The 16,442-nt window shown below is 38.8% G+C and overlaps 4 protein-coding genes across 9 annotated transcripts; 2 read left to right on the top strand and 2 right to left on the bottom strand.

Moving 5' to 3' along the window:
• Positions 1-47: 47 nt before the first annotated feature.
• LOC124198275 (cyclin-dependent kinase 8-like) lies at positions 48-2,657 on the top strand. 2 transcript variants are annotated; one of them, XM_046594067.1, is made up of 10 exons: positions 48-420; positions 484-670; positions 751-891; positions 960-1,149; positions 1,215-1,329; positions 1,390-1,488; positions 1,586-1,658; positions 1,728-1,825; positions 1,893-1,977; positions 2,091-2,657. In XM_046594067.1, the coding sequence occupies exons 1-10, from the start codon at positions 260-262 to the stop codon at positions 2,562-2,564; spliced, it is 1,623 nt and encodes a 540-aa protein (XP_046450023.1). In that variant the 5' UTR covers positions 48-259; the 3' UTR covers positions 2,565-2,657. The 2 variants fall into 2 exon arrangements, with proteins under 2 accessions (XP_046450023.1, XP_046450024.1); XM_046594068.1 differs by having other exon boundaries at positions 134-420; positions 2,103-2,657.
• LOC124198274 (protein disabled-like) lies at positions 2,644-8,130 on the bottom strand. Its single transcript, XM_046594066.1, has 6 exons — positions 7,939-8,130; positions 7,433-7,522; positions 7,140-7,375; positions 6,930-7,073; positions 6,767-6,871; positions 2,644-6,712 (listed from the first exon to the last, which is right to left on the bottom strand). The coding sequence occupies exons 2-6, from the start codon at positions 7,515-7,517 to the stop codon at positions 3,254-3,256; spliced, it is 4,029 nt and encodes a 1,342-aa protein (XP_046450022.1). The 5' UTR covers positions 7,518-7,522; positions 7,939-8,130; the 3' UTR covers positions 2,644-3,253.
• A 124-nt stretch (positions 8,131-8,254) lies between these two features.
• Positions 8,255-13,971, top strand: LOC124198280. The gene is made up of 6 exons (XM_046594082.1): positions 8,255-8,800; positions 9,039-10,891; positions 10,952-11,018; positions 12,939-13,022; positions 13,108-13,300; positions 13,361-13,971. The coding sequence occupies exons 2-6, from the start codon at positions 9,054-9,056 to the stop codon at positions 13,486-13,488; spliced, it is 2,310 nt and encodes a 769-aa protein (XP_046450038.1). The 5' UTR covers positions 8,255-8,800; positions 9,039-9,053; the 3' UTR covers positions 13,489-13,971.
• LOC124198279 lies at positions 13,533-16,419 on the bottom strand. Of its 5 annotated transcripts, none has more exons than XM_046594076.1 (9): positions 16,288-16,419; positions 15,965-16,058; positions 15,731-15,870; positions 15,486-15,618; positions 15,304-15,413; positions 14,904-15,225; positions 14,733-14,831; positions 14,061-14,660; positions 13,533-13,990 (listed from the first exon to the last, which is right to left on the bottom strand). In XM_046594076.1, exons 2-8 carry the CDS (start codon positions 16,050-16,052, stop codon positions 14,443-14,445), a joined length of 1,110 nt encoding a protein of 369 aa, XP_046450032.1. In that variant the 5' UTR covers positions 16,053-16,058; positions 16,288-16,419; the 3' UTR covers positions 13,533-13,990; positions 14,061-14,442. The 5 variants fall into 5 exon arrangements, with proteins under 5 accessions (XP_046450032.1, XP_046450036.1, XP_046450034.1 ...); XM_046594080.1 differs by having other exon boundaries at positions 15,504-15,618; XM_046594078.1 differs by having other exon boundaries at positions 15,965-16,055; positions 16,288-16,370.
• Between the last annotated feature and the right edge of the window lie 23 nt (positions 16,420-16,442).

The raw sequence follows: 16,442 nt of genomic DNA, 5'->3' as shown, positions 1-16,442 counted from the left end.
TGACACACTCACTAGAGGCGCTCATCAATTTTTCCAAATCGGACCACGGTTACCCTGAAACCGGGATAGGGAAGCCAACACGGCCGAGAACCGACCAGGTATCTATTGCTCTGCCTTTTATTTGAATTTTTAGTTTTTTCCGTCTGCTCTTCATTTCCTCCATCTGGCAAACGTCATTACAGTATAACAAACCAAAAATCGTCAACAAGAAAAAATATCAACATTACACAAATTGATTTGCATTCATGCAATAACTAGCATGGATTACGATTTTAAAGTTCGAACGAGCGTAGAACGTACCAAAGTAGAAGATCTGTTTGAATATGAAGGAAGGAAGATTGGTCGTGGTACTTACGGTCATGTGTATAAAGCGAAAAGAAAGGAAACATTCGCCACTTCGGATATTAATAAACTAATTAGGTTTGATATTCTCTAAGCACGAGAAATTGTGTAAGTTCAATATAATTATGTTTTATTTTATAGTGCTGACCAAAAGGAATATGCATTAAAGCAAATTGAAGGCACTGGTCTTTCCATGTCAGCTTGTCGTGAAATAGCCTTGCTCAGGGAGTTAAAGCATCCTAATGTGATCAATCTTCAACGAGTATTTCTTTCCCATACTGATCGCAAAGTTTGGCTTCTTTTTGATTATGCAGAACATGACTTATGGGTTTGTTAAAATCTTCCTTCTAAAGTTGTTTTGGTTCATGATCTTTTAACTTATTATATTTGTCACAAACCAAAATTTAGCACATCATTAAATTCCACAGAGCAGCCAAAGCAAATAAAAAGGCAGTTTACACTCCTAAAGCCATGGTAAAATCTTTGCTATATCAAATCTTGGATGGGATTCACTACTTGCATTCTAACTGGATCCTTCATCGTGATTTGGTATTGAGAATTATCTGCTTTTGTTAATATTTTCATCAACAAATAGATTTTTGCTTTCTTTTCCTTAGAAACCAGCCAACATCTTAGTCATGGGAGAAGGAATTGAAAGGGGAAGAGTTAAAATTGCCGACATGGGTTTTGCTCGTTTGTTTAATTCACCACTGAAACCTTTGGCTGATTTGGACCCTGTAGTTGTGACTTTCTGGTATCGAGCACCAGAACTGCTTTTAGGAGCTAGGCACTACACAAAAGCTATTGGTAAAACATTAGTAGTTTGTGTGGTGTTTCACAATTCTATATCATTGCTTTACAATTTATTTTAGATATTTGGGCTATTGGATGTATTTTTGCTGAACTACTAACATCAGAACCAATTTTTCATTGTCGTCAAGAAGACATTAAAACTTCCAATCCCTATCATCACGATCAACTCGATCGGTATGAAAATTTGCTCTTCGTGAGTGTCAGAAATGAATTATTTATTACATTTCCTTGTAGAATTTTCAACGTAATGGGATTTCCACATGACAAGGACTGGGAAGATATTAAAAAAATGCCTGAACATCCTACACTTCTCAAGGATTTTAAACGTAACAAGTAAGTGTTTATTTCCATTTGTTTGTTTACTTCTTAATATTAACTCCATGTTCAAAATGCATCTTTTGTTTATTTTTTTTTTATTTTTTTCTTTTAGCTATCAAACATGTTCCTTGATGAAGTATATGGACCGGTATAAAATTAAAGCCGATACTAAAGCTTTTCATTTGGTAATCGATATTTAAAATTAAAAGTTGCGTTTTTTTCTCTCCTTTTTTGACTGATTAATTTGCTTCAAGCTTTCCAAACTTTTAATGATGGATCCTACTAAAAGATTCACCTCAGAATCTGCCATGGCTGATCCTTACTTTCAGGAAGATCCTTTACCTACTTCAGAGTAAACTTAAAATAAGAATCATAATGTAATATAAGAATCAGTTTTGATCAGATTTGTGTTTCATTAGCGTATTTGCTGGTTGTCCTATTCCGTACCCGAAGCGAGAATTTTTGAGTGACGAAGAGCAAGATGACAAATCTGATAGCAGCAAGGTAATAATAAATTGTTCTTTTGATTTTATTTTATCTAGTCTTTTTCGTCTCCCTTGTTTTGGTTTTCTTTCATTTGCGTTTTATTTGGCATTTGGGTACACTTTTGAATTCAGATGATTGCTAAGAATCCACAGGGTCAGAATACTGCAGCGAATGCCCCCAATGACCAGTCTCATGGTCCTAATGCAAAACGAGTACGGTTGGCTCCCCCACATCCTGGAAACAATGTTGGTGGATCCAACATGTCAGGAGGCCCACCAGATTTCCATGGTCAACATGTTGGACAGCAACCCCATGTACAGCAGCATCCTTCTGCACAGCAACAACAACAACAGCAGCAGCAGCAACAACAACAGCAACAACAGCAGCAGCAACAACAACAACAGCAGCAGCAGCAGCAACAACAGCAACAGCAACATGCTTCACAATCGGGTAATTCTAATCATGGCCATGGCCATCACCCTCAGCATCCGTCACAACAAGGCAACATGCAAGGAGGTATGCATCCGAACTATTCCAATCATCCTGGCCATCCTCAACAACAGTCGCATCCTCAGCAAAACAACTCATTTAATCAAAGATTCTGATGCTCTTTTCATCTATTACTAGCAACTTATTGTATTTTGTCTTCATTTTGAATTCGTAAAATAAAATAAAATGCGTACATTTTCATACTAAAACGTTTAATAATGCATTACCGCTGGAAATGAAAAAGGTACATAGAATAAAAGATACACGATGGATCGTGTTTTGATTCCAGGAATCAAAGGAAAATTGCTGTAAACTATGATCATGTTTGACGAAGGGAGTAACTGCCAAATAGCGAAAACAAGTGGAGGCTGTGTATGGGTACTTGGGTAGAGCAAAAAAAAGCGAGAAAAAGAAACAATATTGAGTCCTTGATTCATGTTCAGCAAAAAAAATTAAAAAAATTAAAAGAAGGGTAAAATGGTAAGTGGCTACGAAACGAAAATACAATCACAAATAAAAAATAAGATGACTAGCCCGTCACATTTTCTATGCCAATTGACATCATTTGGCATCAACAAAGATGCACCAAGAGATTTGGTGAACTATTATTCTGCCACACTTTCAGGTCCACTTTCCATGACTGGTCATAAATACAGATATGACAGAAAATGTTACTTGGATGCTTTCTTTTTTGTTATTGTTGGGGACAGGGGATGGCAGAAACGACAAAGAAATTTTTAGCGCAAGAGAAAAGATAGTACGTCAATCCGCAATAGACAAGGTTCCGACTTTTTAAATGATAGTTTTAAAGAGTAAATTCATCGTCAACGTCATCAAATTGAATGTTATCGTCGAAGGGTTGAACCCACGCAAAAGGGTCTTCGACGATCGTATTAAAAACATGAACAGATGGTTGTTTAACCATTTGAGAATTAGAAGGTGCAGGGGAAGAAGCTTTAGCTGGAGGCAGATCCGGTTGGAAGAAGTCGTCATCAAAGGGATCGTCTACTCGTGAAAAGATGTTTACTGATGTCGATTTCTTGACCAACTGATCTCCTTTGGTCTTTAGCTGATGATCCGGATCCTTAGCCTCACTAAAAGCTGAACTAAAATCGACAGCAAACGAATCTGAAACGGGTGGAATATTTGGTTCGGTAACCATTTTATCTGAGGAAAGGTCAAAATCTGCAAACGAATCACCAAATCCTTCAACTGGGTTGGCAGGGAAGCGTGCTTCAAAAGCAGCAAACTTGTCAGCCAAATCATCAATGGCTTCGTTATCTTCTTTCTCGATGACTTCTATTCTTTCTGATTCATCTTCCTCCTCCTCTTCATCTGCAGGCGTTTCAGAAAAATTGTAATCTTTCTGTGTCGAACCATTCCAAACGGTGTGAGTTGCTGCTGATTTTACTGCCGAGTCCTCCTCGGCAAAGTGATCAAATTCGGCACTTCCGGAAGATACAGAATTTCCGCTAGGATGACATTGCACCGCAGTCTTGGGTCGGGCACCAGTCTTATCATATGGCGATTCAGTCAATCGATTCAACTGGATGTGGCTAAAATCATCTTCAAATCCGAAAATAGGGGAAACTGTTTTACCGACGGACGCGACTGGGGGGTTGCCATACAGAAATCCGGCTTCTTGTGTTGCTGAGTATGCAAGCACTTGTGTGACTTCATCAAAATTTGCAAATTCGGAATCACCATTTCCCATTTCCTCATCCTGTTGAGCGGTGGATGACACAGCCAAATCTTGTTCCATTATCTCTCTAAGAGCAGCGTATCGGTCGCTATCAGACACCTTTGAGATTTCAGATGGACGAGCTTCTGTTTGAGTATTCGTCGGTTGAGGCGCTTTAGCGTGTCGAGTAGCAGAATCATCCTCTGGTTCGGGAGCATCGCTGAGTATTTCGTACTTTTTACCACCTTTATAACAGATTTCCGTTTCATCTACTTTTACTTCAACGGGCTCTGGTTCTTCTTCTTCTTCCTCCTCCTCCTCTTCTTCTTCTTCCTCTTCTTCCTCCTCTTCGTCTTCCTCTTCTTCATTGTCTTCTTCTTCTTCCTCCTCCTCTTCTCCTCCAGTTGTCGGGAAGTAAGGATGCGATGGCGGGAATTTCTTTTCGGAATGGCGTGTTTTCTTATTTTCAACTTTGACTTCTTCTTTTGTCATCTTATTTAACTCTGCCAGTCGCAGGGCTAATTCTGTCAAAGTCATGCTGGTTAGTCGCGCAGGTGGCAGCTGAAGGGTATCCGCTAACTCAGCCAAGGACATGTTAGACAGTTGCAATAGGGATATTTGATTTAGTTTCGACTGAATCGGTTTGACTGGACGATGCGATTCCTCTCCATCTTCTCGAGAAAGGTGACGAGTGACATTCTGTCCTCTAGAGAGGGAACTAGATACTGACAACGGTTGTTTTGGTTTCCGAACGGGAATCGGAAGCGGTGGCGTTTGTTGCCCACTATAAATGAGTTCATCAGTAGGGGTTACAACTGGTCGCTGTGGTATAAGTGGCGGTTGTCCTTTGGGAGGCAATGGTGGCGGCCGGAGAACAGGCGGACGAGGAGGTGGCTGTGGAGGCATTGGTAATATTGCCAAGCCCGAAACAGATTCTTGCTGCAATGACTGCAAATGTTGTTTCGGCGAATGTTGCAGTTGCAAATGTTCTCTTTGTAACTGTTCATCTTCAACAGAACTGGACGATGAATCATCTTCACTTGACGACAAATCTAAAGGTGGAAGAGGCGAGTCTTCCGCTCCACTTACGGTTGTAACTTCAGTACCCATATGATGAACAGACCCAAGTTGACTTGGTCGCTGTGTGTTCGGACCTCGTGGTGACCAACTTAAACTGCTGAGTGAAGTGGCGTCATTGATGGCGTGTGGGTTGGTGGTGTGTTGATTACGCCGAGCTTGATTCGGCGAGGATGGTATTTGAGGGGTCACGTTATTCATCTCATTGTCACTATCCGACTGACTTTGCCTGATAGGCAGAGTCACCCGAAGTGTTCCTCGAGGATAACGGGAAGGACTGGACTTTGCCGTTGAAACTCGCAAGGGCGTATTCGTGATAGAGGATGCACTGTTCCTTGGACGAGGGGATATGGGATTTATTGCTTTAGAGACCTTCGAATAGCTACTGGAGGAAGTGGGGATGGGTGGAGACGAAGACTCAACTAATAACGATGAATGAAACGGAGCAGAAAAAAGCGGTGGAGCCATGGAGGCAAACTGAGTATCAAAAGGGTCGGCCTCGGGCATGGGGGCAAAGTGTAAGCTTCCAAATGGATCTTCTGACAACTGTGCATGCCAATCTTTAGCATGTTGTTGGTCGATAGTCTCAACTTGCGACGTGCTCAATTGTTTGAGCAATCTTTTGGATCCTAATGACGTCTTTTTTAGATCTTGAAAAAAGTCTTTCTTGTCGACATAGGGTCTACTGCGTCCCGTTCCTAGTGGATCCAACTCAGTAAAAACATCCACATGATCTGTCGGTGCAGTTGGTGCCGGTTCTACGGAAAAACTTGCTGCAAAAGGCTGGCTATCAAAACAATCAACGATCCTAGGTGACGAGTTGGTACTTGAATTAGCGCTGGTTGGTCGTGGTAAAGTGGCAGCCAAATTTAAGCTGGTGGTCTTTTCGCCCGTTATCTTGCGTACATGCAGAGTTGAAAGCTTGGCGGATGACGGTGGAGGTAAGGCGTTAACGATGGTGGGCATTTCCGAAGATAGACATTTCTGCTGTGGATGATTGATTGGCGCCGGCATTGGGTCTTTGTCGTTGCCAGACTTCTTCCTAGGCCGAATAGTAGAATAGTGTGACACAGTGGAGCTACTAGCTTTGACTTTCGGTGACTTGGTTGGTGGAGGAACTAATGGCGTGAGTTGAAGTGGTGGTACAAGAGAGACGAACGAGTCACTAAAGTTTTCAGAAACGTTTGCCTTTAGCTCTGGTTGAGAGACGTTCGCCATGCCACAAGAAAGATTCCCTATTGCTGATGGTGGGGGAGGGAGAGCTGGGGGCACTGACAACAATGGGGCCACTGTGGTTGATTTAGTGGCTGAATTTGACACTGTTGTTGGCGTGAATGATGTAACAAAAGGATCGAAAGAGCCACTTGATTTTTCTTCAGCGTGAAGATTCAACAAATCGGCTGTCTGAATAGCCGACATTTCAGATCGACCGCCATTCAAATGGCTACCCAATGCCAACATCTGATCTAAGCTATCCATGGAATCAGATAAATGCTGCACACCATTCTAAAGCAAAAAATATTTAGATTTGTTTCTAATTCAAAGGTTTTTGTTTGATACCGTTTTATTCCCGCTGCCATCAAACGAATATTGCTTGTTCTTTTCTACGTCCTTTTTCTTTAAGTCGTAAACAACTTGAAATAGGTCTCGCATCGCCACCACGACCTAAAAATACAGTTAGTGAAAAGACGTGCAAACACAAACTTTGAATTCGGTTGCATACCAAATTTGCATGTTTATCAGTTTTGATTCCAAAGAAGCGATGACCCTGATCGGGAGATCCGAAAATGTAACCGAACGCCCGAGGATCTGCCATGTCTTGGGCGATGAATGATATCTTGTGGACAGCATGATGGTAGAGGCAGTCCTGCAAAATTGAGGTATAAGAATTCAACTGTGAAACCCATGTCAACACCAAGGACTATTTCCGTACCCCAGTGCGCTCGTCCCTCAACCTGAGCCCATCTAAGGCTATACATATAATGATTCTTTGCTTATGTTCCCCAGCAGCCTTAATAGCCATTTTCAGTTCTCCAAGTGCCTCTTGACAAAGTCTGTCTCCTCTAGGGGCATTCACCTCCAAGACACCTATTAGCTTGGCACGAAATGTTACTCCATCACCAGAAAAACGAAGTGGATCATTCACATCAGCTGGTCTCTCAACTGTCCCTGTTCAAATAAAGTAAATTTATGGTCAAGTAAAAATAATACTTTGTCTTCACAAACCTTTACGAGACAGCATTAGAGTTTTGAAAATGGGATCCTTTCGAATCATGTTGGATTGACAGAATGATGAGAACTGGCATTCCATCACACCTTTAATGAATAAACAATCAGATTCAGATCCTGACTCAACATCACTCATTTTTTTAATTTAAAAAAAACTTGTGAGATAAACAATGAGGTGCTACAGCTGAGAGAAAATAAAATGATCTGGCACCAAAAGGAAGAGGGAGTAAACTTGGTCCTACATGAAGGATAAAAACCCTCTCAGACCCAAGGAAACGATTGACTATCATGGGTTGGGTTGTGTCTGCCAGACCAGTGACTGAAAATTTTATCACTGTAAGGTTATCAAAATGACACCACAGCAGTCTACATTCTAGATAAGACTGATCAGAAAACATGACAACTAAAAATTCTTCTAAAGGATGAGACCTAACCCCGACGCCGAGATTGTTGTGATGATCAACTTCCATAGGAAGCTGTCAGAAGGAATGATTAGATTATACCTCGGCCATAGTAGTTCACGACACTCTAAAAAGTGTACAAAACAGAGAGTAATGGAAAACTGATTTTAACTTTGTTTACATAAACAATTCACTAGAAATTACGGAAACTTAATTCATTGACTCGTCATTCTCAGCTGGCGAATTCAAGCGTTGCCATTTGCGCGTTTACAGCCAACACCCGTTTCTCCTGGCTACTCGATGGGCGCTAGCAGGCTAGCTGAATTGAGTAACTTGTCTACTTGAGTAGTTTTGGTTCTTTTATTAAAATTTTGTAATTTATGCATATTCTGAGTCATGCCGAGAGTTAGCAGGTAACCGGTAGCCTATAATTACTAAAAGTATTGAATTTTTCTTCAATTTTGAGTTTTTTTCCCATTAGCTACTCATTAAATTTAGTAATCGATATCTACTCTAAGAATTTGCACTTTAACTTATTTTAATTATTTAAAGCAAACTATAGATATTAACAAGCATGTTTCGGCCCACAACAATTTAAATAGGCCTACTCTTTCGTTCTTGTCATCCGTTTAATTTTGTCTGTTCACTAGCGCTAGTAATGCTTTTTGCGTATACACCGTGCAGGCCTTTTTCAAAGGCCGTGTAGGGCAACAGGGCAAATATGCTAAACTAGATTGAAGATTCTTGTCAGACAGATGGTGTTGATATTACTTGTGTTAAAGTCCTAGCGGAGAGCTGTTTTATTTTTCATCCACAACATTTTTAAATGGTGAAAGCATCATGCCATTTTCCTTTGTCATTAAGAGAAGGTACTAAAAAAGGCTGGTGTTCACAGAAAACAAATTTTTATAATGGCTGATGTTTCTTGGTGAACGTGTTGTCTTCCGCGTACGCGATAATTCAGGTATTTACTTTGGCAGTTTGACACATATTTAAATTGTTTTTTAGCTGCAGTCCTGCATTTTCTAATGACAATGACAAAAGCTTTGTAAATTGTAAGCCCATATAGGTGTTGTAAATTTCTTACATAACATGTAGGCTATGATTATCTTGTGATCTTTTTTTCCTGCATTTTTCTAGATGGACTAATTTCAACATAATCAACAGTTCTGAACAATTTTTTTAAATTTTATATTTAATAGGAATCTAGATTCAACATGGATTTTTCTCAGATGATTCAAGGAACTCGGCAGTTCTTCCAAGGACATCCAGGAAAACCCAGAGATGATATTGCCAATAGTGAACCACACTTGATTGAAACAAAGTGTGGTTTAAAAAAGAATGAGCCTTATACTTATAACCCTACGTCATATTCAGATGTGATCAAGTTAAACTATCCGCCTGTTCAATCATCCCATGGAACATCATCTGTGCCCCGATATTATTCTAGGCCCTTTTGTGAACAAATTACCTACCAACAGAAGGTTCCTTCTGCATATCAGGTTAATGAATCCTGTGCAAGGGATAGTGATCCTAGGAGTGCATCCTATGCCAAGCCCAATAACTCACAAATCATTACCCATAAGCCTGCAATTCAGTATGAAGAACAGAATGTCTGGGAAAACAACGGTTATTCAAAAGTATGCGATCCCTCATCGAAAATACCATTAAATCAAGTTCCAACCTTCTCAATGGCTACAAACCTAAATACCAATTTTGATACATCAGTGACATATCAAGCTCAGCAGCAGCAGCAAGTTCCTTATAGAACAAATGAGTATTTTGTTCCAGCTCCAACGTATTTGCATCAAGACTATGCGTCAAAAGCAGCTGATTTTTCTCAATATTCTGATATTGTCGTAAGACAACCGTTTATTCAATCGACTGCAATAGTACCACATGGGCAAGATTGTAATTCTACAAATGTTTACCAAGAGCAACGCTCATCGTCTCTTCCTTATCCGGAGAATGCAGTCACAATGAATTTTCGGGATCAAGACCGGCAACAAACTTTTAGTAAATCATTTGATGCGGCACCGAGTCTGTTACGTCAAACAGAAAATTCATCGGTAGTTGCATCTCGTGAATATGTGTTGAATCAACAGTACACATTACCGGCCGGTCGAACGAACCAACAGCACATATTGCCTCACGGACAACAGCAGTGGGACTCTAAAATCCAATGCGCTTCAGTCGGACATCATGTAATACGACAAAACAAAGAATGCGTTCGTTCAGCATGTCCGCAAGAACAACATAATGTTTTTGAAAACCGTGAGATAACGAGACCACATCAGAATCCTCAACAAAACTACCACAGTCAAGAGCTTTCCAAGACAACTTCAAAAAATTGTGCCTTTATTCCATTTTATGCAAGTGCTGAAACTGAAACAGCGTTTCGTCCGTCAACAAATTCTCAAGCAGATCAAACTACTTTTGTAACTGGGTCGTCATCTGTTAAAACCCAAAGTAACATTGGCAGTGGTTTTGCTGGAGTTAGTGTTATTCAACATTCAATGAATAATAAAGCAATATCTGTTGGTTTTATCAAGAAAAACGAAGAACGAAAGAGTGTTATTAGTTATACGAATCAACGTGATTTAGGCGGTGAAAGATCGACTACGGTTCATGATAGTTCAACAAAATGTAGCCAATTTGAAACAGTTCCAATTCACGCTATAGTTCCTCAGCCGAAAAAACAACTAACTCCATTAGGATGCGACAGCTTACGTCCTGATATCCCTTCTAATTCTACAAAGCTACTAAATCCAGTAAATGCAGCGGTGGCTGCGAAGACTGTAAATAGTTCTCCGTTGGACGTGAAGCAATCACCCAGCAAGGCGATGAAACCGCCTAAATTAAAAGTTAAATCGTTTGGGAATTCAGTGAAACTTATCCCACCTTCCAATGCAGTATCGGTTGATACAGCGTTGATTCAATCGGATCCTATAGTTTCTGATGAGAAATGGGAAGAGTGGAAAAGCTCATTTGATACAGAATGGACCGCCTTTGTGGAAGATCTTGCAAATTCTAGAAACATCAAAATAATACACAGGTATGCATTCTTCTTTTACTAACAAGTAATCAGCTCATGCTAAAATTCTTTTTATATAAGGGTAACTCAACCAGTCCCCAAAAGAATCAAACGGAGAGAAGACATACCAAAACCAGGTAAACACTCGGTAGATTTCAAACCATCAAAAATCGAGAATTTTGCTTCGGATGAGGACATTCCCCTCAGCTTGAGACGAAAAATAAAGGAAGAACAGTGTTGAGTTCTAATGATTTTTATTTCAAAATCGAATTCTCATGGAAATGCAGTCGTTATTATTAGCTCGTTTTCAATTGACAGCAATGAGAAAATGTAAACTCTGATTTTGACTATCGAACAGCATTAGGTAGCAGTAATTAATTTGATAGATCGTAATATTCATTCGGATTTTATGAAATTAAAAAATTTACTTTAAAATGCAATTTCTTGTCTTGATGCTTTCTCTGAACGGCTGATAATCTTTTAGTGTTAAGACGTCATGATGAATGGAATTTTTTGGATTCCATTGGTGCTGAAATGAGCGCAATTCTATTCGATTATTTCGTATCTGTAATGTAAATCTATCGTTCAAGTTAATGGCATTCCTTCAAACTAACCCTTCATTGATCTCATTTTTCTCTTGGTAAATATCTCAACATCTCCTCGTCAGCTATCGATCAACTATAAGACTGTGCGCTTCAGATAACGATTTTTTTCCGTCGTTCACCACTGATTATGGTTTAAATTTAATACGGTAAACCTGTAAATAATTCATAGTGACCTTAAAGATCGAAATTTACCATTAAAATTTGCGATTGCTCTGAGATCATGAAATTATTGGTTTATGACGCTTGTTTTCAAAACCTGTTGACACAAGCTTTATAACGGCTATGCAATTGGTAGCAATACAGGCAAAACCAGAGTAAAATTGAATAACAGAACTTCCCATCTTCAACTGGAATTTGTTAAACAGTTAAATTTACTTTTTTTTGTTCGGTTTAAACCGACTTGTAATACCTGATTTTGATTTTGTTTCTGTTGTCATTCTGATTGTAATAAATTGTACTTCATACTGCAACTGTCTTCATTCGACGTTTTAACTTTTTTTTTCATTTAAGAGCCTTGCTAATTGCTTGCTTGCGAGTTCTCACCCAAATTGTGTTATACAGTAGACTTTCACCGATAAAATTACACTCGTTAAAAGTTAAAACGAAATTAATTCGGATTCATATTCATATTAAATTCGTGTGTCCAAGAATACCGAAAATGGGCTACACTAGCCAACGTAAACAAAATTTTGAAATGACTCATTGTATATACTACAAATTAAAAGATCGTTGAGCGAAAGTCAATTCGAAATCATCATCTACTAATTTATGGTCGAAGTTCCTTCGTTTCAGTGTTTATTCCAAGTTATCTTCTCCGGTAGTAATTTTTTTTTCCGAGAATGCGCGAGAATGCTTTACGAAAAAGATTAATTAGTCTAAACAATCCGCAAACACCATACAGAGCAAATTTATAATAAAATCTTCAAATAATGTTTCTAAGGTCAACTAAGGTTCTAAAACAAAACAAAACAAAATCGGTGCGGTTTTTCGGGTTTCGAAGAAAGCGCAGAGTCGCAGAGAATGGAGCAGTCTAACATCCTGCGTTACCATCAAATTTGTGACCAAAATGGCCAATCAGCGTACAGCATCTTTAAAACGCTTACGCTGATTGGGCCATTTTGGACACAAATTTGTGAAACGTGGATGTTAGACTGCTCTATTCTCATTTCAAATTTCCGACTGGAATTTCCACTAGGTGTCTCTGAACTACATTTTTTTGTGGGAAGTTCGACAGTAAGATCTCGCCATCTCGGCCTGATTATTATAGATATACAGTATTTACTCGTATTATTTTTGTAGTCCATTTTATTTTACCACTTTACACAGCCTTGAAATATCTGATGTTGGAAATTCTAAAAAAAAAATTGCTACTTTTTGTGAACAATTTGTGAGCTCCCAGTAATTCGTATAGTTTAAATTGACCGGATTCACGGTTGTCTCAAAAATCACAACAAATGTCTCAGAATACTTCAGGTTCTACGTCATCAACAAGCTATTCAAATGCACAGAATTCGAGTTCGACTGGTGGAGGAAATTCTGAAAACCAAGTAAATATTTATCCAAGATTTCTCTATTCAGTTTTATTAGCTTGCCAAAAATATAATGTCATGATTTGGAATGGTGGTATCACAGGTTCTTACAAGAGGAAGACTTCAAGATTTGGTCAGAGAAGTAGACCCCAATGAACAACTAGATGAAGAAGTTGAGGAACTCTTGTTGCAAATTGCTGATGATTTCATTGAATCTACAGTAAATGCTTCCTGCCAACTGGCTAAGCACAGACAAGCAACAGCACTAGATGTGACTGATGTCCAAATGCATCTAGGTGTGATTCTTTGGTGTAATTCCTAATACATTACTTTTATTAAGTTTTTAATTTATTTAGAACGCCAATGGAATATGTGGATCCCAGGATTTGGAACAGATGAGCTTAGGCCATACAAGAGGGCTCCAGTGACCGAAGCTCACAAACAACGAATGGCTTTAATAAGAAAGCAAATGAAAAAATTTTGAATACATATGAATCATTTTTGTAAACATGGTTAATTAACAATAAATTTAATGACTTCTATATGTTTATTGATGTTTACATTACATTTTCTACATTTTCACAAATCACCATGAAGGCTTGTAGTCGGGGCCATGTTCCCTTCCAAACAGGGCACTTCTATCTTTAAACAATGAAAGTCTGTCATACTCAATTTTTTCAATTTTCCATCCAACGTAAAGGCCAATGAGTGGGACGATGGCCATAGCATTTTTCGGCCTCATCAAATATTTCCATGTCATAGAAAGTTCTCTACTCATAATCGACATTTTCAAGGTTTTTTAGTTCTTGGTTTCTGGCGATGTCTCGTGCTTTACACCTTTGAGTGTACGAATAATCAGAGTAGATGAGACCGGCAGCAATAAGAGGGAAGGTTAAAGAAATGGCGTTCCTTTTCAACGATGCAAGAAAAGACCGAAGAGGAACGTTATGCAACAATGCCATCAAATTCAACAACTGAAAAAATAGCTTAAAATGAATCAAAACATTAGATTGACATTTCAAATTCAATTGGGCCAAATTTATAAAATTGTTATACCTTTTTAGCATGTGAATGCTAATCTGCTTCTTATGGATAATGGCTGTGATTGCACGTACGGGCGTCCAGGTTCAGCGAAAATAACAGATGGGCCTCTGATCCTAGAAAATAGTCCGAAAAGGCGGAAATGTTACCATGTTTGTAGTGTGTTGTCATCTGGTGGTGAAAACCATGAGAGAACTGAGAAAGTAGTATGAAATGGACAGAAGGCAGCGCCATAGAGAATAATAGCACATTGAGTCATTGACCATGACTGTAAGACTGTTCAACCAGTTCAACAAATAAAAATAAATAACACGCTAATAAAAAAATAATAAAACATATAGGCCTAATAAGCATTCTTCTTGCATGTTGTTTATTGAAAATTTTAGCAATTGTTATGTCATTTTTTGCAAATAAAATAATTACGATCAGAGCATCTTGAAGAGAACCATTTGCCTTGTTTGTGATATTTAATTTCGAGACAGTTTCCCTTTATAAGTAAAGCTTCTTGTTCTTCAAGGGCCCAGTTGGTGAATGTCACAAGTTCATTGTTATTTGTCCAGATCCACCCGTCTCCTTTACTGTTTTTCTTTCCTGATGTCCAGAAGGTTCCCGATGCTTAAATATAGAAATTAACCATTTAAATCATTTAATTTAAAAATATAGGCGAAAATAAATAATGTGCTGTACCTTTGCGCTTATCAACTATTTCTAACAAAGACAAGGGGCCCCGCCATCCCTTGTTGCTTGGAAAGTAAACCAAGCCACTTCCACCAGCAGCGTCCAAATCTGCAACAATTTAAAAAAAAAAACGATTTTTACCTCAACTCCCAGCAATTAATAAAAAGATTGCGATTAAACCTGATATTATTCCAACTTCACCAGGTTGAACTTGCTGCGAAATTCTTTGCTGATCTAAATCTGAAATGTCCGAAGAAATATGAATGCGGACTTTATCGCCTGGTTCAAATATATCTTCTTCCAGTGTGAACACTCCTTCGGACGGCCGACGTACATTTGAGCTATTCAGACTTCGAAAGCCACCCATTTGCAGATTCTGGGCGGGATACCAGCGAACGATACCCGTCTTCCATTGCACTTTAATGGCTAAACCGATGTATTCCCGATCCTCATAATCTAACACTCTGCCTTCGTCTATGGAAGGCCGTATTTGGCGCCCACACTGAAGTTATAAATGAAAATAAGTAAGGAATTTTAGCATAGTCGGCGGTACAATGAAAATAATTTGACGACAACAAACCACTGAAACGCATTTCACTAACATTCCTGGACTGATGTTATCATAGACATAATTAGAGTAGACTTCTTCACTTGCGAAGTCATTCTTTTTAAGGAATTTTCCCGCCGAAACTTGAGTATTTTAAAAGATTATTTTAAATTAAATTATTACACGGACAAATAAAACAATTAGTTAAGGTTTACGAAATGTGAGTAGCTTACTGTGGTAGTTGTTGCTCATGAAATTGTAAAGGTATTCATGCTCTTCTTCGTTTTCCAAATAAAGAAGTTGCATTTTTTCTTCACGACAATAATGGTTTGATTCCGCGAAACTAGCCTACAACCATAGAAAATCATGCATACTTGAGAAACTTGTTAAAAATTTTAAGTCTTTAAAACTTTCATCCGGTAGGATCCCACTCATTCATTCATTATAGGCTATATAGTACCAGGAATTGACTAATACAATAGAAATGAGTGCCAACAAAGTAGCAATCTGCCTCTCCATGATTGCTAGACAAGTTTCCAATGGGTAATGGCCGAGGAGGAAGAATTGCTGATCCATTGCCGAGAACGATTCTTTTAAATCCTGATTCGTTCATGAATATCATATAATTACAAATGGCATCCTGATTTCATCTTGATAATAGAGAAGTAAGTACATGCACGAATGAGGAACTTACTATTTGATTTTTCGAGGTCACCATGACTGTCCGACCTGATCGAATGAACAAGGAGGATGAAGAAAACCGCCGCCTTGGGAGAACACATTGCCTGCTGGAAATCAAATACCGTTATTCGTTAGTGGCTACGCATATCAAATTAACAAGTGGGTTACACTCAACAGTTAGAGACAGTAGGCCTAATCACATCGATAAGATATTTAGGAATGAAGGCTTGTTTTTGTCTACTGGCAATGCACACAGCGAAACGAACGCGTTCTTTGTTATTGCGAATCTTAACTTTTTTTAAAATGTTTGTTTTGTTCTGAAATTATGTTACAGACCTTACTCTAGGACGTGATGCTTGGTGAACACGCAAGACTTGACTATTGGCCATACACGCACTCGCACCTTTAACATTCAACTTCCTGTTTCGGTTGAAAAGAGACCTTCACGGTTTCACGGTTGAAGTGGCCATCGAATACCAGAAGCTTCTTGC

Source organism: Daphnia pulex, chromosome 7, assembly GCF_021134715.1.
Source record: "Daphnia pulex isolate KAP4 chromosome 7, ASM2113471v1".
NCBI classification, from domain to species: domain Eukaryota; kingdom Metazoa; phylum Arthropoda; class Branchiopoda; order Diplostraca; family Daphniidae; genus Daphnia; species Daphnia pulex.
Note: the sequence above shows the minus strand (reverse complement) of the source record. Positions and strands in the feature narration are given on the sequence as shown.

Coding starts and splice junctions, on each gene's coding strand:
- LOC124198275 (XM_046594067.1), top strand. CDS start 260: ATGGATTACGATTTTAAAGTTCGAACGAGCGTAGAACGTACCAAAGTA. Junction 671..750: donor ATGCAGAACATGACTTATGG/GTTTGTTAAAAT, acceptor ACCAAAATTTAG/CACATCATTAAATTCCACAG. Junction 1,330..1,389: donor CATCACGATCAACTCGATCG/GTATGAAAATTT, acceptor ATTTCCTTGTAG/AATTTTCAACGTAATGGGAT.
- LOC124198279 (XM_046594076.1), bottom strand. CDS start 16,052: ATGTGTTCTCCCAAGGCGGCGGTTTTCTTCATCCTCCTTGTTCATTCG. Junction 15,871..15,964: donor TGACCTCGAAAAATCAAATA/GTAAGTTCCTCA, acceptor TGAACGAATCAG/GATTTAAAAGAATCGTTCTC. Junction 14,661..14,732: donor AATAGTTGATAAGCGCAAAG/GTACAGCACATT, acceptor TCTATATTTAAG/CATCGGGAACCTTCTGGACA.
- LOC124198280 (XM_046594082.1), top strand. CDS start 9,054: ATGGATTTTTCTCAGATGATTCAAGGAACTCGGCAGTTCTTCCAAGGA. Junction 10,892..10,951: donor AACATCAAAATAATACACAG/GTATGCATTCTT, acceptor TTTTTATATAAG/GGTAACTCAACCAGTCCCCA. Junction 13,023..13,107: donor GAGGAAATTCTGAAAACCAA/GTAAATATTTAT, acceptor GTGGTATCACAG/GTTCTTACAAGAGGAAGACT.
- LOC124198274 (XM_046594066.1), bottom strand. CDS start 7,517: ATGGAATGCCAGTTCTCATCATTCTGTCAATCCAACATGATTCGAAAG. Junction 7,376..7,432: donor TCTAATGCTGTCTCGTAAAG/GTTTGTGAAGAC, acceptor TTATTTGAACAG/GGACAGTTGAGAGACCAGCT. Junction 6,872..6,929: donor CTGATAAACATGCAAATTTG/GTATGCAACCGA, acceptor CTGTATTTTTAG/GTCGTGGTGGCGATGCGAGA.